This window comes from Anguilla anguilla, chromosome 2, assembly GCF_013347855.1.
Source record: "Anguilla anguilla isolate fAngAng1 chromosome 2, fAngAng1.pri, whole genome shotgun sequence".
NCBI lineage: Eukaryota > Metazoa > Chordata > Actinopteri > Anguilliformes > Anguillidae > Anguilla > Anguilla anguilla.
In genome coordinates, this window is record NC_049202.1 from 67873714 (window position 1) to 67893824 (window position 20111).

At 42.0% G+C, this 20111-nt stretch overlaps 2 protein-coding genes across 6 annotated transcripts in view; both read right to left on the minus strand.

Moving 5' to 3' along the window:
- ilf3a (interleukin enhancer binding factor 3a) overlaps positions 1-6483 on the minus strand; it is a 23248-nt gene extending 16765 nt beyond the window's left edge. For 2 of the 4 annotated variants that reach the window (XM_035404891.1, XM_035404893.1), the window contains exon 1: positions 6357-6483. The gene's annotated coding sequence lies outside the window, so the exon portion shown is untranslated. Of the gene's footprint in view, positions 1-5749; positions 6194-6273; positions 6296-6356 lie in introns of those variants that run through there. The other 2 variants (XM_035404890.1, XM_035404889.1) reach the window with 2 other exon arrangements.
- Positions 6484-10631: 4148 nt separating this feature from the next.
- Positions 10632-16559, minus strand: ptger1a (prostaglandin E receptor 1a (subtype EP1)). Of its 2 annotated transcripts, none has more exons than XM_035400251.1 (3): positions 15883-16559; positions 12963-13867; positions 10632-11742 (listed from the first exon to the last, which is right to left on the minus strand). In XM_035400251.1, the coding sequence occupies exons 2-3, from the start codon at positions 13827-13829 to the stop codon at positions 11284-11286; spliced, it is 1326 nt and encodes a 441-aa protein (XP_035256142.1). In that variant the 5' UTR covers positions 13830-13867; positions 15883-16559; the 3' UTR covers positions 10632-11283. The 2 variants fall into 2 exon arrangements, with proteins under 2 accessions (XP_035256142.1, XP_035256152.1); XM_035400261.1 differs by having other exon boundaries at positions 11378-11777; positions 15883-16553.
- Positions 16560-20111: the final 3552 nt, after the last annotated feature.

The window sequence follows — 20111 nt, forward strand, 5'->3', positions numbered from 1 at the left end:
TACCCCTCCAGCACGATAAAACCACGAGCGTAGCCTCTGCGCCTCGCTGAATTCCAGACACTTCTCAGCAGCGCGAGGCCTAGTCTTGGGACAGTGCCACCAGCAAGGAGACCTGCCTTTCATGAGGCAGCCTGAATGGTTCCTGTAAACCTGCAGTTAGGAGGTTGCTCAGAGGAGGTGGCCTTGCTGTTTGGACTCTAAACACGTTAAAAGGTTGGGCAGTAGAGTAACAGAAGGAAGACTGCTAAACATTTAACAGGAACTACAAGGTTTGGCAACAGCAGTGAGAAGTAACACAGTTATCCCCGCAGAGAAATGACACCCTTGTGCTGCTGTAGCTATTAGCGCCCTGTCCACAGAGCCCCTTTATTTAGCAAGGGTAGTTCTACCGCTACGTCAGGGCGTCTAGAAGTTTCCGTCTTCCGCTCGGCTTCTGTGGCAGCGTGACCTGACGCGCACGAGACACAGCCTTCTCCCGACACTTCCTACGACACGACCTACAAACCTGGCAGGAGCATCGAGTGAGAGGGTCGGCATTTCACTCCAGGCCACGTTCATTCACACACACACACACACACACACGCGCGCGCGCACGCTCAAGTGTGGAAGCGCACGGCTGAATCTCGGCACCAGCATCCTGGACTTTAGATGATGTGAAATTTGCTCTTTAAAAGAGTTGCATGTGTAATACGAGCAGGCCGTAGCATGCACATGGTGAGAAGGGTCGCATAAATAAAACAGCCATATTTAGCTTTGTATTAGGTAGCAAATCACACTGGAAAACAGACAATACTGTGACTCACTTAGCGATCCCTAGATGCTAACAAAATCGACTCAGTGACAGCATGCATGCACTGGTTTCTACAGATTTTTACCCCCCAAAGCAGTGTCATCCTGCCATCATCAATAGCTGCACAGCTGATTCTGCCACAAATGTTGATAAGCCTGAGGACTGGGACTTAACAATTAGCCTATCAGTTCTAGCAGTCAATTTGGATCAGTGCATTACTGATGATTCAACAGGAAAGAGTGCTGTAGGGGACCAGCTCCCATTATCTGCCAAAGGTAACAGGCTGTTAGGATTATTAGCTTAAATGTGGACTTGCGTATAAAAATATAAACACAGCAAATAAACCTGACTGGCTTTCCAAAAACTGCCAGCAGAAAGCTAGCCTTAGAATGACAGGCCTCATCACAGACTCCCAATAGCCTCTCTGCAAACACACAAGCTCAGCTGTGAGCGCCTGTTCAAAGGCCTTCATTGAAATTCACACTGCAGGTCACGCCAGCCGACAGATCAGACGTGTCTTTAAAAAATGAAAAGAATCTGATCCCGATCAAACAAAACGACGATCACGCGCACAAAAAAAGAATACAATTTCAACACGGTCCACTTCAACAGGCCAGCCAAAAAACACATTTCCAATCTTTTCAATGGGGTTGCACTTGTTGAGGCCAGTTCACAGAACTGAACAGGCAGGACTTGCATTGCAAACGTTCCCGGTCGACTGGTGGTGCCCGACGTTCACAGCACAACAGCCCCTTATCCACTTCCGGCAACCCAAGTCAGAGCAATTCAGGCCGATGGCCCACCTCATCAAGTCAGTTAGCACGTCAGGTTTCATGCTCAAGGCCCTGGAGTGAGAGAGGGCAGGAGAATGAAGGAGTCACTGGGAAGCGTGACACTGCATTCTTGCCGTTTTCCCTCATAGCTGAATGCAGGTTAACTGGCTTGTTAAGAACATGATGTGCATACTGCTGAGAGTGAGGGAAAAAAAAAAAAACCCTGCATGATAATTCCACCTCAGGCGTGCTATCATTCGCAGATCATTCTTCAACTGCCTCTTTCCTGGGTATGAGCTAGCGCTACATTAGAGGCCCAATGGTTCTCCTTCCAGAAGAGACGATGGAAAAGAAAAAAACAAAACATGCGGGCTTCTCAGTCTCGTGCTGAAATAGCTGCCTGGTTACTGTTTATGATCCCAAGTGGATAAGTAGCTATCGCCACTTAAAATGCAGTGCAGAGAATCAGACCAAGGAAATGATGACTGGCCTAGCTGAAGGGCTCTTTTTACTATATTTTCCTTGCGTTTAACTATGCTAGTTTTGTGGGCGAAGAAGCTGGCCATGCCAGGCACTCATTCCTAACACCAGGCACTCATTCCAAACCGGCATTGGCACCTGATCCACCCACTTAGCAATATCCCCCCTTTTCTGACTGCAACTTCTGCCCATGGCCCGCAAGCAAATGGTCAGGCTTTCAACCCACATGCATACAAGGCAGGCAAGGAAACTCCAGGTCCGCTTTTTGTCTTGTTTTTGCAAATCTCTTTTAAAGACAGGAATGTTTATCAGTACCCAAAATACTCAACGTGGGTCAAAAAAAAAAGATATGGGAATATCTGGAAATAACCAAAAGGCTGTTTTAAAGGCATACTATACACAATTTTTACCTTGAAAATATAATACAATAACCACACTAAGGCATGTCCATGATGCACATGCAATCTTGGTCTTTATGCACCTTCGCCAAATTAGTGCACCTTTACCGGTATTTGTTATTCTCAAATTGTTTTCGGGGCATTTTTGGGCGTGGCGCTCTTCTCTGAGTGTGGAGGGGTGGGTGTGGCAACTAAGCCTATGGTTTGGGTTCAGATTTCAGTGAAGCGTCTGTTGTTAGCTAGCTAGCTGCAGCAATGGCAGAGGGGAGGAAGCCCAGATACAGCTAAGCAAAGAGACAAGCCGACAGGGCTCGCTCAAGAACTAGATTTAACTGTGGAATTGCTTTTCCACCATGGTGTCAGCAGAAGTTCGTCAAGCGGATGAAAAGTGACGCGGGGTTGGCTGGCCTTCTGTTGGACCTGTAAGTAATGTTACCTCTAGCCATAAAGCTAGCTATGTTAGGTAGCTAGATGGCCAAAGTTGGGTACTCAGGGTGAGTGGGCGGGATTGAAGATGGTGGAGGAGACTTCTTTTATCGGAAGTGACGGACCACATTAAGGCTAAAAAATCCTGCTTATTATGCCTTCAAGATTTATTCTGAAAACCTTGGCGTCCCTTCGTCATGCAATATCCCTATGTCCTGTATAGAAATCTAACATCCAAAATTCAGTTCATCCAGCCCACTTACAAATGGTGTGCTGCCAATTCCATGCTCGTCTACATCATGTGTCACAAAGGACACGCAGACGTCAGTTCACAAAAAAAAAAGCAATGTGACAAATTGCTTGAAGGATTTGAACAATGTGTTTTTTGTATTTTGCAAAGGAAGTTCCACGATAAAAAGAAAACAAGCACAGCAAGAAAACAGCAACACACAGGGCCTGTTATTAAACCTGCATCAATGGACACTCCTAAAAGACATTGCTCCTCTTTCCCCATTGTCCAAAAACAACCACAAGAAAACCAGTCTCTGCACATTCATTTCCCAGAGCCAATACCATTTTTTAAGTACTGTCAATATTGTGGTCTGCAGTTCTTGCAAAATCTACAATGGGACATCAGAACCTGACACAGCCCGCCCGCCCCCCCCCCCCCCCCCCCCCCCACCCCCACCCCACCCCAGATTTGCAGGTCATATCAAGAGAGCCCCATGTTATTTCAAATTCTCCTTTTCCCCAGCAGGTCCTCAAGGACGGGTGCCAGAAAATTATTTTAATAAATCGCCTCATCTGATCGTTTCCATTGCATAATCCTGTCCAATCCACTCAATGCGCCCAACACACACAAAAAAAGGTACTGCCATCTCCACTACTGACGGCCTCACCAGACTATCTCAGCTTCACTGGCCATGACATTAGAGCAACACCTTCACTTCACATAGGAGCAGGTACTATTACTCAGTAGTCATAAAAGGAAGGAAAATAAAGAGATGGCAGCATCCTTCTATAATAGCCGGGAAGGAAAATAAAGAGATGGCAGCATCCTTCTATAATAGCCGGCAAGTCAATGAACGCAAAGTCACCAAGGACAAAGTCGATCATCGCGTGTCTGCTCTTATTTCAATGCCATTGATTTTTCTGTAAGTGATGAGGGAATAGGCTAGAGAGATCACATCTAAGCCCTTATAACTAGTGTGTGTGCAGGGTGGGGGTTGAACCAAAAATACATGCAAAAAGCAAGCTGCTTTAGAACAACCCCTTGTATACAATCTCTGGTATGAAGGAATAGTCCACTCTGAATTACTATCCTTCATGACAGAACTGCTCGGGGCAACAGCGCAACATGTTTAGTCAACTGGGCTTGTAACTCAAAGGTTATGGGCTCGATTCCCAACTGGGGCTTGGCTGTTATATCCTTGAGCAAGGTGCTTCAGCTGAATTGCTTCAGTGGAAATATACATCTTTATCAATAGAATGGTACATATCCCAAGGATGTATCCTGTAGAACTCGCTTTAGATAACGGCATCTGCTAAATGCTGGATGTAACACACATGCGAGCTGTTATTCAATGCACGATTACACCACAAGCTATTGTCAGACAGAGAAGCCATCGTGGTTATTTTCCTTTTCTCATTACATTACATTACATTATAGGCATTTAGCAGACGCTCTTATCCAGAGCGACTTACACAACTTTTACTTAGCACTTTACATTGTATCCATTTATACAGCTGGATATATACTGAAGCAATGCAGGTTAAGTACCTTGCTCAAGGGTACAACGGCAGTGTCCTTACCCGGGATTCGAACCTGCGACCTTTCGGTTACAAGCGCAGTTCCTTACCCACTGCGCCACACTCCGTCCTTTAAGAGAGATATTTGGGAATATTTATGGAGTACAATTTCCTCAGCCAATTCTAGACCTAGACGCAAGTGCAGATTATACGTTAAGAATACTGTCGCGATAGGCTACTACTACGATTAAGGATCACTTTATTAATCACTTTATTAATCCATCACCTGTACAGAGACAAAATCTACTAACACCTACTGGCCTTTTTAAAAAAAAAAAAAAAACACAGGCATTTGCCTCGATGGTCGCTTCTGGCTTTTCAGAATGTTTGGCGCTTTCATGTAAAGTCACCATATGATCGTCATGCATGTCTGACAGTCTATAGTAGCGCAAAGTAGCGTTCTTACCTTTGTGCTAGATAATACTATTAAATTACTGAAGGCGGACTAAACAATGACTCACCATGTTAAATAACAATCTGATTGTAAGATTTACCCCATTATCAGTTAAGGTAAAGCACGACCAACCATAACCAGATACATTACAAATACCATTTAATAATAAAATGACGTTTTAGTCGTCCGCATTTTCATACGTAGGATAGGTTTCTAACTTAGTTAACTAACGACAGAACCTCACACTTGCAATGTGCAAAGCAATCTATAATTCGACGTGAGCGTGACCGTTTTTGCATGGATAAAAACATTTGCTGCAAAACATAGCTATGTGCGATCAATGCAATGTTACAACCCGCTCCTCCTCCATTTTAGCTAACCACACACCCCCTTCTGCAAACCCCATCCCCATAAAATCAATGGACATTGTCCTGCATCTAACAGACCTCTAGCTAACGTAGCAACAAACCTATATAGACACTGGAGGCTTTCTAAGGGACCCGGAACAATCGTCGGCACATAGTGAGCTAGCAGTTACGTTAGGTGATGTTACCGGCACATCTAGTGGTTAGCAACGGGCTACTGACAAGCTATCTGGCGACCTAGTGCAGTTCGAAGCCGCCATTTTACCCTCAGAGTCTAGCTAGCTTCTGTGTTCAAATGAATGCTCCATACTCACTTGTGGGATGAATAAAAGCGACTGACACATTTACCCCGGCCACACAAAGCCTTCAAAAAGACCCAAAACAATGACACCAAATGTCGCCGCACTAACGTTCAACAACTACACTTTTGTAGCTACCCATTGGTTTGTGTCAGTTAAGATAGTCTAATTTAGTTGACTTGAGCTACGTATCAGCAGCTAGCTAAACGTTAACCAATCCCAATCCAAACTAGATAGCTAGCCAGTTCAAGTCTGAGCAACGTTAGTCTAGCTACCGTTAACAGTCAAGCTAAATACTGCCCACTACTCCCAAGATAGCTAGCTAGTTCAATGAAAGTTAAATTGGTTAACACTGCAATGGTTACCACTGACATCAAAATATCGAACAGTAATATTAATGTTTAATTAGCTATCTACTCCAACTAGTTGTCGCAAAGACCTAGCGTACTCTTGTCAAACTAGCTAGTCTAGCTACCAATGGGTGCCGCTATTTAGCCACTGATAACATACAATAATGTAAGGATTTCATGTACAAATACCTACGGGGACGCGAACAATACGTGCGACAGCGAACACCGCAAAAGCGTCTATCTAATCGGCCGGCTAAAGTTTCATACGATACCTGTCTTTCTATTCTTTCTGCTTAGCCGACGACCACCTTGCCGCTGCTAAGCACCGAAAGCCTCAAGGCAGGCCCGAGACCAATACAAATCCGCGTCATGAAAGGGCTAACAAGTTGCTAAGCCAGGACGTTCACACGTGATCCACAAAGTAGCCAACCCACAGATGCTAGGCGGGTCATGACGTTCTTCTATTACTTAACGGTGCATGGCCCAGGGGTGAAAATCTGCGCCGTCTAACATGGATGAATGTACGTAGGCTATTTTGTATTTGTTCTAAAATCATACTTTGATAAATTTGTATGCTTTATAATGTTTACCTACAATAGGTGTGGTGTTATGTTTTTTGTGTGAAAAAAGAGCAAATAATAGCTTTATTAGCCTTACTTTGGGGATGAAATGGTTTGAATTCTTAAATCATTCAATTTCATTTCTAACATTTACATTCATACGTGCAACAGCAGCTACTAATTAAAGCATCACTGGGTCTTTTTGTGAAATGCATTAGTTTTGCAAACAGACCATATGGAAATGATTGCTCATGATATTGATAAGGAAAAGGATGAAATTATTCATTAACAAAAAATCTATCATCAAACCGATCTCCAGTTTTCAAACTTACCTGTAGAGAACCACACAGCCCTCAGAAAAGTATTTCCATCTGAATCCTGCACAGGTTTAACCTTGTGCTCAAGACAAAATATTGGGAAAGGAACAAAAATAACTGGAAGTTCCTTTACAATATTCCTTTAAAATATACAGTACAGAAAGCCTAAAACAGTGAATAATACACAGATTTGCCACAGCATATGAAGTGATTTTGACATTTACTTATTCATCAAATGCTGCAGCACAAACGCCATGCTGCCGCTGATTGTCTAACAATGCATGTTAAATTCAGAATAATAGCCTTTGACCAAACAAAGATAGTATGTGATACATTAAATAAAACAAGGCAAACATCCCAAACGTTTTCGCTGAATGCCACAATGCCCACAAATCGTATTGTCTAAGATTTTTTTGAGTGTCAGGTTAAGTTTCTTTCCATGGTCAGCGAAACCCAACTGATGCGAAAGGTTCAGCAAACACTTCAAAGAATAACCAGTAGGTGTCACGAATGCTCTTTCTACATATAATCACGTTGGGCCTCATTCACAATTTCACAAAACGTGTATGATCACATTTGATTGTAAACTGCGTATGAGAACGTTTCCAAGAACATTTCGGCATTCATCATTTTCTTATCTGTATTTGTTCAAGGCTGTTTCCTTATGTTAATCACATGAACAGGATTGTGCGCAAAATTTACAAACAGCCAACATTAATCATCTAATACGCCAAGGATATGCAGATAAACAAAGGTCTGCACGTGTCATGAATCTCGTTGTTGTTTTTTCATGGGAACGTTTAAAGAAGAAAAGTTAGAATAATTTTTAAAAGAGTTTTGTGAATGAGGCCCATTGATACTAAATGAGATGGAAGTGGAAAAAGAGACCTGCCTTACACGGGATTTACAATGAAAAATGAATTATTCTCAATGCAGTTGTGTTCACTTAAATTTAATTATTCTGTACTAATGGCACATCAGCTACACCATAAAGACATGCTAATAAAATTGCTCTCCCAAGACCAGAATTACGTGGGGGAAGAAAACAATAATTCAGTTCATGAGGTCAAATTAAATAGTCAAAATAAATTATAAGGTTAGATAACCACAATTTAGACACAGTAATGAGGATGCATGGCAAGCCTGCCACCTGCATGTCTGTGTAGGATTTCACGAATATTATCATCTTAGAGCAGGTGCATTTGGGGGGAAAATGCTGTTTGCGTGAACTTCAAAGAAAACTTCCATCATTCTGCATCCATTAAAAGCCGGCAGACCTGCTGATTCCAGTTTTGGCCGGTAAATAAAATCATTTGGTGCGTTCGAGAAAAAATCACGACCTAGCAGAGCGGCGTAATGGAAGCCCGCTAGGCCCATAAGCTGGAAGCTGGTGGGTAAAAAGAACATCCTATGCTTAAGGTGTTTCCCCCCCCCCCCCCCCCCCCCCCCCCCTGTATGCACAAGCTGGAAGGCCAGGCTTTAATTGGTAGTTTCTTTTAAGTGTGAGGCTTTGTGCTTTTGAAAAATATGACTTGAACTCGCAAGCATTTGTATGTGTAGTATAGATGGACCGCGTTCGCTGGGCAGCTGGGTAGTGCGGTAGTTAATGCTGGCGGTTGTTAATGTCGAAGGTTGTGGATGTGTCCTCAAGCAAAGTGCTCTGCCTGAATTTCTGCAATAAATACTTTGTTTTATGATGGGATGCCTTGTACTAAAACGTACAAAGATTTATAAGTTGCTAAATACATCCGCTAAATACTCCTAAATAAACAGTATGGCGCTGCTCCTGATTTTTGAACTTTTGAGATTCTGGTTCTGAAATGCATTTTCAGTAGTTACAATTCTTCAGGTATTCTTTTCTGAATGTTGTCAATGACGTAAAAAGCTGCAGTACTGCGATGCCATTTATTTGGAGGATTGATCGATTTCACAGATTACTCAGATTACTCTTTATGACTTTCCCCCAGCATGTCAAACCTTAAAAACTAGTTAAAAAAACTTTTGTAATTATTAAAAAAACACAGGAGGAATATTATAAATATTTATTATTTTTAATATTTCATTTTAGATCACTGATGCATGCAAACATTTATATGTTCATGGTATGCTTAAAATACATTGGCATGCTTATTTTGTATTCATTTTTGTTGTCCCAAACTTTGATATGCTTTGATAAATAATCTTCAGCTGCATAATCTTTTGCCAGCTTGCTAGCATACTGAGGTGACATAGGGGGCGACATAACTCAGGAGGTAAGACCGATTGTCTGGCAGTCGGAGGGTTGCCAGTTCAAACCCCGCCCTGGGCATGTCGAAGTGTCCTTGAGCAAGACACCTAACCCCTAACTGCTCTGGCGAATGAGAGGCATCAATTGTAAAGCGCTTTGGATAAAAGCGCTATATAAATGCAGTCCATTTACCATTATTGTGCTCGTTTAAGTGTAATTTTATTACTCTTTTATCCTTTTATGCATTCATCTACAAACAGCTCAGTAATCACAGCATAGTAAGGACATGGTAGAAGTAAAATACGCACAGCCCTGCTGGATAATGATCAACTGCTCTGTTGATGAGTGGCTGCAGAGTGGATCCTGCTCATGACGACAGTTGCTAGCCTGAGAGAATTCCCCCCTTGTAGTGACCAGGCAAAACAAGGTAGATCTGTATAGGATATTTATTTCTGCAGAAAGCGTTCAGCACTCACACACTGCAAAGTGGATAAGTCTGATCTGAGGGGGAGGGACAGTCCCTACTCCTTGTAATCAAAAGGTAGCCTCCTAATAACATTTACTAATAACATGCACAATTCTAAATCTGATTGGTAAACGGTTAATAGATGAGCATATAGTAAATTTAGTAAGGTAAATGATTGGCTATGCTCAACACATATCATGAATACTGAATAAGCATGTGAGGACCTCTAACCTTATCTAACATTCTCTAGGTCTACATAAACCTGCTCTAAATCAGGAGTCAGCATGTAGTCTTCATCTAGGATATGTTTTGGGGTATTTTAGGGAACATGGTGTCAGACAAGGTTCCTCACTGGGTGGGGGAGGGTCAAAGGAAGGGCCAGGTTCATCCCTCTGGACTCCTGAGAACAAGTGAGTGAGAGAAAACACACACGCACACATACGCACGCACACGCACACACGCACGCATGCACACATACACACACTCACACACACACGCACGCACACACACACATACACACTCACAAACACACACACATGTACACACACACACACATCTGCTGCCCTTGGGAATTTCAATGCCTGGAGAACCGGAGGTTCCAGTGGCAGGGCTTAGAATCTTATGCAGTACATACTTTATTCAAAATAAAGATATCTTTTATATCTATCTCCCCTTTTTATCTCCTCCTCATTTTCCATAGCTAATGAAAATGTCTAAAAACTAAACACATTTCATATTGTGAAATTACAACAGAAAAGGGTTATTGGAAAATAAAAGATTAAAAACTGTGTAGTGTATTGTTTGAGCTATATCATCTTGTCAAGGAGTCTTAAAACTTAAAACTTTTTCCTGTGCCAGCACGTTGTATTGACCTTGGCACTTGTGCTCTCCAGTTTCTGTTTTAGCGTCCAATAACAATAAGTTTAATTAGATTGCAAATATTTAAGCTGTCAGAGAGAAAACAGCAGCAATGAGCAATAGGTCAATATGATTCCTTTTTATTTGCCATTGTTACATTCAACATAACTTCATTTTACGTCCCCAGACAATTGGGAAAACAAAATATACAATGTATGAAATAGCCTCACACATCCTCAAACATGGAAAAAATATAACCTTCTACTTTGGCGTAGCATTGTCTACAAGACAAACAGCAGGACTTGCTGATGATTTACTTGAATTAAAACTAACATTTCACTGGGACAATAACACTGGAGTCCAAGCCCCAAACATACATACAGAGTATTCAAACGAGCACAACTGTAGTGACATAGCCTAGCAAACCTTAGTCCTCAGATGTGAGCGTGCGGACTGGTCTGTGTGTGAAACAGTAGTCTGCTTTGAGACTCATCAGATGATCCGCAACAATGACCCACACCCCACATCCGAGATCGCACACCCTACAAACCTCTCCATCAGCTTCACCTCCACAAGCTCCAAACGTACTGCGCACCACGTTACAGTGCCTTCGTGTTCCTTCATGAATGCTCCACTGGACCTGCCGTCCTCTCCAGAGGCGCAGAATTTGGAAAAGCCGCCATTTAGACAGACTTGCATGCAGACATGCGTCCTATTGTCTCTGAACCACCAAAAAAAAAAAAAAAAAGGACATTAAAAAAAAAAACGACACTATCCAATGTTTTGTGCAAAACAGCATGATAAAACAGGCTCTTCCTGTTTTGGCCAATGCCTCTGGATCAGAGAGAAAGAGGAAAAAAGGGGAAGGCGCCGTGTTGCAAATGGGGAAGTGGCACGCTTCGCTCGTGGGTAGACCTCGTAAAAAAGGGGAGACAGATGTCTCCCTTTCCCTCCCCTTTTTTTTCCCCTGTCCTCCTCTGGAGATCTGCCCATCCTCAGACCTTGTTGGCGGCGTTCTTGTCCGAGCTCCGGAAGGAGCTGACCTCCCAGCGCCGGAAGGTGCTCCCCCTCAGGTCCGCGCGGCGCGCGGTGATGAGGCAGATCTTCCGCAGCACGGCCCGGCGGAGCAGGATGTAGACCCAGGGGTCCAGGATCTGGTTCCAGGAGGCCAGACGGACGCCCATCACCATCAGGGTCTTGTAGGTCTCCAGGTCCTCCCCGGTGGAGCTGCTGTAGGAACGCGTCACCGACATCAGGCCAAAGATCTGCGAACCGGAGACACTGCCCTGGTCATCCTTCTCTCAGCGGCACTCGATGCTCATACACTAACACCGCTATTTTAAGCATCGCTGTCATTGCTGTTATTCCAAAAAAATGCTATTAAATACAGTTCTAGTCCTCCACAAAAAGAATGCAAATATTTAATTTTTTCCTAAATATTTATAAGTATAAACATCATATAAAAAATAACCGCATATTTTTAAGACAGGACTTTAGATATTACTTGTAACACAAACAATGCCGTTTGTATGGGCTCAAAAATTAAGCCAAAGTTAAAAACACTTAAAGGCCAAGCTGTTTCAGTTTTGTTCTCAGTAAATGTTTATATAAGCACTGACTTTTAAAATCTTTTTATCATAGAATCTATTCAATTATGGAGGTAGAAAATTACATTATCCTGGTTCTTGAGAAATACATTACAACTGACGAAACATAATTTGCCTAATTATTAACGTCTTATTGAGAGGCTTGTGTCTTTATTCAGGAGGAATAAATAGTGAAATAGATCATTTTTTTATGCTTGCATACTTTATCTAAAATTGAAAAACCACAGTTTAAGAAGTAGATATAGCAATCATCTGCAATGACCATGTAAAAAAGTGTGGTTGTAATTCACATTTGGGTGCTATGTCCGTCAACTATGCTGCAATAAGGTCGTGGGAGTGGACTAATGCTCAACTGTAAGTTCTATCATGACATTCCATCATATCTGCATTGCAAAATGTTAAAGATTAGCATCTGGACATGCTAGTTGGCACCGACTAGGCCTTACATATTATATGTAACATGATGGTACTGAAGTCAAGTTATAGTCATCTTAATTGTGAATCTAATTCCGAAGAGCTTGAATGGTTTTATTGTGCAAAGAATGTTTGAAAAGCAGAATTTCTGCAAATCATGCTCATGCAATCCTATCTCGGTGCAGAAATGAGGAAGAGGTTCACAATTTCTTAAAGGTTTTTTTTTTGTTGAGAAATTGAGCTGATGCAATCATTCTCAGGATTTTAGTACCAATAATATGAGAAATGCAAGCCCTGTACACAAAGCAAAAACTCACTTGGCAAACTCTGTTTCACTAGACGGACATAAGCAACATGCCTGAAAATCATAATGGAAGGTTGTGTATTTCCCGGATGGCACCTTGGAGTGACTGTAAGCCTCCCACTCACCAGCAGGGGGCTCCAGCAGATGCAGGAGGTGACCATGATGCCCACCAGCTGCACCACCATCTCGATGTCGTGGGACTTGGCCGAGCGGTGGGTGCACGACCTCCTGCGGCGCCTGGCCAGCACCAGCGTGACCCCGCTGACGGTGTTGCACACCAGCGCCGTGGCCAGGCAGGCCAGGCCCAGCCCGGAGAACAGCAGCACGAAGGCCACGTCCGTCTGCCCGGTGTCCTCCAGCACCTTGATGAAGCACCAGGTGCCGGGGAACTGGTAGGTGTAGACGCCCAGCCGGAAGCAGGGCAGCAGGGCCACGCCGAGGGCCAGCAGCCAGATGGAGGAGAGGCAGAGCTTAGTCCGGGTGGTGGTGACCAGCGAGGCGTGCAGCAGCGGGCGCGTCACCCCGAGGCAGCGCTCCACCGCCATGGCGCAGCCCAGGAAGAGCGGGCACAGGCCGAAGAACACCATGCTGCCGCCCAGGAACTGGCAGAGCGCGTCGGCGGGGCCGTACGGCGCAGGCACCCCTCCGGAGAGGTAGAGCCGCAGCACCAGGGTGCCGGGGATGACGTGTCCCGCCAAGTCCGTCACCACCAGGGAGCTGGCGAACAGGAGGAAGGTGGCCTTGGAGTGCCGGCGCAGGTTGGCGTAGGCGTTGCCCAGGATGACCAGGGCCACGATGTTGAAGAGGACGCCCAGAGTCATGGACAGGCCGGCCACAGCGGGGCCCCCGGTGGTGAGGTTACCCCGGTGGGACACGGCCGCCACCGTCGCCACCCCCTGGCTCTGGTTGGAAAGGGGCGCGAGGGGCCCGCCGGGGGTGGGGCCAAGGCCGGGGCCGGGGCCCGACGAATTGCTGTGGTGCACGGAAAACATCAAGTTTCATAGGCCAGGCATCCTGACGCAGAGGGGCACTGCAGAGAGAGGGAGCAGATGTAATCAATACAAGGAGGGAAATAACACAATTTCCACAGTGAGCATATCAGATATGCTGACCTCTGCAGCAAGACTGTAAAATTTGCTGTGCTCAGTTTTACAAAGCATGCCTGTAAGAACATTATTATACTTTCTACACCAGCACATTCAGCTATATGACTGTCTCCACTGAATAAATTATCTATTTAACGAGACAGATATCATCAACATTAATATTTATGCTGAAAAATGATACTAATGTAAATATCCCAAAATTTAGAGCACAGGGCACAGTTTCCTGATGTTAAAACCCCCAAACTTTCAAACAGATAACCAACTGAAGGCTGCATGTCATGTACATTTCAGTTTGGGGAATCAGCAATACAGTTTCCTCCATGTGGTGTATCAGAATCTACAGTATTTCTGTATTAGAAAGCAGCGCAAGCATTTGCTGACAGCTCTTCATAGCGCTAATGCTGACAGACAGGACGGCAGGGCAAGGTAATGCGGTTCACGTTGACAAGCAAAGTGCTATCGCACACATTCCAAAAAGCTCATGCAACAAAGTCAGGCCCATGGGTGTTCTTTCAAGACACAGTAACCAACACGATCTGTACGCCGGATTGGCATAACAGGCTTGTAAATCAGAGAAACATACTCTGACGTGGGTCTAGCTCACTTTTCAACCCCCTCCTAATTTTTTAGACTAATTGGGCGGGGGATAATGGCAAAAGTCACATGGGGTGCACTGTGATAGTGTGCAATTCATGCAAATGACTCTATTCATGTATTGCAAATTTACCGTAACTTCTGAGTGTTCAACTTACTGAATCATATCGATATCCCCAAGTGTGACTATGTCTTTATGAAAATGGTACACTGTCAGTGGTCCTTGTTTGTGAAAAGAAGACTGACCAAGTTTGGGCAATGCCATCCATTTAGCAGTGAGGAAATAACATCCTAACTGGTGTTGACAAGATCACTCAGAGGACATTTTGAAGCCAGTGAGGAACACAGCACAACAGGTGGTCCAACTGTGGGGCCAGATCATTAGAACATTTTTATTATCGGAAGATAATATTTTCCTCACAAAAAAAGAGATTAAGGTAAACAGAACTGACTCAAGAAAAAGTAGGCCTTAGGTATAAGGAATTTAATACAATCAAGCTTGAAGTGAAGGGCATTATTAAATGTAACCTGGCCCACAAGACATACCTGTTAACAGGCACTAGCATTTGGCATGAGATACACTTTTGATCCTTGAATATTGCATTACGATGGCTAGAGAACACAAACATGTATTTTATTTTATTTTATTTATGTATTTATTTATTTATTTATTTATTGCCTTTATGTTCATTTCAATGTAGTGTATGTTTGTCACTTTTAAGGATTACAGTTTTTAAGCTGATGCCTATTAAATTCTGCAGAGATAATAATAATAATAATAATACATATTATTGTTATTGTTGTTGTTATTAACAATAACAGCAACAAAAACAACAACAACAATCATAATAATAACAATAATCATCATAATGATCATAATAATAATAACAATAATAAAAATAATGCCAGTTCATGATATTTGGTACATCCTGTAAAAAATTATATCATTGAAATTCAGTAGCTAATCTATAATTGTAACTGGATGCACTTAAGTAATTTCCTAAAACTATTAGAAAACAGGATACTGCACAGGAAAATTAAAAAGAAAAACATAAATAAATTGCAAATTGAACTTCAAATAGGAATTACAACAGCCCATTCAGTGGACCTAAATTAATTTGCATCCCTATATGAATGTGGGAGAGATCATCTGATGCACACCTCTGACTATTTTTGTTAGATTTCGCACTAATTCACACTTTGGCAATAACACTAAACACCAGGTTATCTGACCAAGAAGTGTATTATTGTCGCGGAATTAATTAATAAAATAAAATCGCAAAACACTGCCAGGAGTAAAAAGCTCGATGAACATGATTAAAAAATAAAACAGTTATTTGCCTACCGTGTGCGACAGAGACTCCTCGAAGATAATCGCAGTGTCCATTATCTGACACTAAACATTAAAAGCAATGAAGGATGCCACCCGTTCTCGAAAACGTCTGTAACATTAGCATTAGTCCAAAGGGTATTCCGAAATGACAAAGTCCTTTGAAATAAGTTTACCATAGATATCCACCGTGAACAGTCGATATAAAAATGTATTCTCTTTGAGTAGCATATTTAACTTTATGTATGACGTCTGCAACTGACTACCATTTATTCAGAAAGTGAAATTAAAAACATTTTTTTTAAAACAACAACAACAAAAAAACAATCCCATTCATTGGTCCGTCACTCATCTTGGTTGTTCAAGTCAAGATGTTTTTTTTTTTGTTTTGTTTTGTTTAGTTTTGGTTTTTTGCGAGAGAGAGAGAGAGAGAGAGAAAGAGTGATAATTCGTGTCTCCGCTCTGCGTCTCTCGGGCTGTTCTCAAAAGTAATGTGTAGTCCGAGACCAATTGCACACCCGATTTATATTTACCTCTTTAAACCTAGCCCCTAGGCGGCTCTGTGAGTCAAGAACATGCTCAGCTCACGCTGATACATGTCTGGAGGACTGGAAAGCCCAGTTGCGCTTCCAATGAATGCAGTCGACGTTCACCCTTCTCTTCAGTTCGGCAGCGACACGTGCACAGAATGCTAGATTATGCGGATAATCAAAGGAATGACGACTCTGAGACGTCGTACTCGGTTTAGTACTGAAATGCCAAAAATGAAACCTTTATTCACTGCGAGGTCTGACGACAGCAGGCTTCCCTCTTAAGCTGTTTTAATCATCAGCATGTGCTATACAGTGCGGTAAATAACATTACAATAGGGTAAATGAAGTATGCTTTGCACGACCATTAAAACGGTGCACTGTTTTAACGTATCACCAGCATGATGCAGCAGTAGAAAGATAATTGCAGGTTCAGATTGACAACACGACTGTTTTTTCAGTCTCCATCCACAGACTCCGAAAGAACCACACATCAAAGCCACAACACCTTCGGAAGAACAGTTTAAATATGTAATTACAATGTGACTCTGCAATAATACTGTGGTATTACAATGGTAAAATGAAATGTATTTTTAATCTTCTGTTTCATAATACCTCTTGCAGTTACACGATGAAACTAAAGGCTGTTGTGCTATTTATTTAAGACTCAAGAAATGTATAAAGTATCCCTGTTTGTCAATCCACAGAATGATACTGAGGATGCTGAGGTAACATAAATGAGAACATAGTATTATGTGTGTGAAAATAAATAACCAGAGTAGAACTGAGCATATCTGATTCAAATAAATTCAAAGTAGTCAAGCAAAGGATTTGCAACATTCGTCTATGCCTTTTTAAAAACGTTTTAAAGCATATTCTTCACGTTAGTGAGTTCCCAGTGCATCAGACCAGCAGCACTGCATTCTTGTGGTATCTTGTGTTTGTTTCTGTGCATATACCTGTACAGGCTTGCCTTTGACAGATTGTAGACACCCAGGTAACTGAAATATTTAAAATAATAATTATCACTAACGATTAGAATGAAGTTCAAACAAAACAAGAAAAAAACTGCCTTGTGTCCTCCCTTAATCCCAAATTAATGAAGATGACTCTAGGTCGATGGAGTTTTCTTGTTTTGTATATGAACAAATATACTGCTAATATTTTGTTGTGCTATTAAGATTGTTTTGATGATGATACACATAGCTGAGCCAGAGGTAACAAAAAGAAACAATACTTACTTGAAGACAGCCTGAAAGCTAAATTTTCATTTTTCATTCACAAAGTTAGGTTAAATAAATTGTAGGGCTGCTGGGTGGCCTGTCCTGTTCATGCACTGTGTAAAGTTTGTGGTATTTGGCACCCTTCTGCCAGTGCTGACTGTGGCCGCCGGTCCCACGAGGTGATGCAGAATGGCTGCTAGCGTCGCCTGGAGACGAGAGGGTCTCAGTCAGACAGGGTGACAGCATGTCATAACTCTCAGCGCACCCCAGGTAGATTGGGCCGGCACAGCCTGCCAGCTGAGCTGCCTGTGGAGTGCGTTCCACTGACTCACAGAGAGCCCGTCGTGAATCCTCCCAGCCTTGATGTTCTGACAAAAACCAATTACAGTCAGCACCGTCAACACCGATTTTAAAAAATGAAATTCTTAATGTGAAATATAGTCTTAACGACGTGGGTTGATGGGTGGCTGATGCAAGCTCGCTAGAGCCTTGACAGAAACAATAAGCGTTTAATAAACCGTCAGTCATTCTACCAAAATAAAGTACCAATAAAGCTAAACATTAGCCCTAATGCAGATTTCCACAGTAGTATATCATTATTTTTATGTAATATATTAGAAATATATTATATTAGAGTTATTATGTAATAACATATGTTGTTAGACATATGGTCAGTCATTTCCCCATGCATTAAAAACATAGTTAAACTATCGACAAAAGTTTACTCTTGCTCATCCAACAACATGAGGAATTGCATGAAATTACTGTCCATTTGTAGTTGCTGTCTTTGATAATCGAAAGTGCGCGAGTGATAGATCTCAGGGCCTGTTGACTTCTGCTCCCCGTAGACAACACTGGGAAAATGGGGGGCAAACTGCAGTGTCATAAGAAGTGGCTGCCATGTCATGTTCATCAGAGGGGGGGCACATTTGTTTGCGCTGTCCCAATAACGAGGGTTGGGGTAGCGAGCAGTGATGTGAAAGGAGAAGTGAAAGGAAAGGGGGGGAAACATAGAAAGTCATCTTACCTGGATTGATCTATGGTTTTGGCAGCTGTCATTACACCATTGGCAATGGCGAGACTTTTAAGGTAACGCAAGCAGTTCTTTTGAATTAGGTTCTCTAGAAGAGTAAATATCTTCAAAAGGGGTTTTTCAAGCCTCCAAACCACTGAAAGTGATGGACATGGTGGAGCTGCTCGTATGTGTGCTCAAAAGAAAAACAATTAAATACCAATGTGATAGACTAGCATTGCATCCTCTATTGTTTATCAAGAAATTCACTACTGTTCAATTTGTCAAGGTAGTTGTTTAACCGATCAAGTTATGCACTGGTATTCCGGTGATATTCACTGCTACCAAAACAAAGGTGTAAAATTTAGACAAGATATCACACTCATCTTTATGCAAATCACAACCAAATGGGAAAAGCAATCTGAAGAACCATAATGTAAAATTCTTCAAGCTTTTCCCATTTTTGTCTTTGCTAAGACAGACAAAAATTTCTGTCTTAACAAGTGTTTCAGTCTTTAAAAAAAAAAAACTTATATTTTTCTCTCAAGAATAAATATTGGCTTGTTTTAAATTACCGTTTGCTTGACAAGTGAAATTGTCTTACGCCACAGGTAAATCTTGAAATGAGTCCAAATGTCTCATGTCGTTGCCAATCTTTTTGTATTATTTAACAAAAATAATAGAAATGTAAAACATATGTTTGTTAAGATTGAAATTTCACATAGACTCATATCATATAGACCATATAGATCCATACCTCTACCCAAACCAGAATGAGGAGTCAAAGTTTATAACTTAGGAACTTTGCTTCTGGAATCTGTCATTTCCATATTTCATATAAGCTGCAGACAAGCAGTAGATATGGTTTAGTTATTAATTCTGAGCCTTACTGCATATCAGTCAGCAAGGTGGATATCAGGTTAGTTGTATTGTTTTTAATTTTATCTTTTTTTAATTTGTAAATAATCAAATTTTATTGTGTATGCCATATATCTTCTTACCATTTCACAGTTTTTCCCAGGTCTGCTTTGTAATATTTCCCAGTGAATTCAATATGGACTCTAACAAATGTGGCCGTTAAAACAGCCAATTAAATTAAGCGTGCATGGAAACTCTGTAAACAACAACTGTGCACTTGTTAACAGGCTGATTATGATTGTTTCATATGCAGGAAATCACTTTGAGAATGTTGTTGAAGGAAATTTCTAGGAGACGTAACTGACAACAGATGGATTGGTGCTCTGGCTGACTTTCAAAAGCTATTTCAATTCTGCAAATGCACTGGCACTTATGAGATTGCATTTGACTAAACACTATTATCTGCTGAGTAAAAAACAAAGTGAGCGACTATTTTATGTCAACCTATATGATGAAGCTGAGCTTCCATTGTGGTCATTTGACTAATACATTATTATCATGCAACATGTATGCTCTATAACAATGAATTACCTCAAAGTGAATTAACAAATTGTTTTGCTG

Coding starts and splice junctions, on each gene's coding strand:
- ptger1a (XM_035400251.1), bottom strand. CDS start 13,829: ATGTTTTCCGTGCACCACAGCAATTCGTCGGGCCCCGGCCCCGGCCTT. Junction 11,743..12,962: donor TCTGCTGGAGCCCCCTGCTG/GTGAGTGGGAGG, acceptor GCGTTCCTACAG/CAGCTCCACCGGGGAGGACC.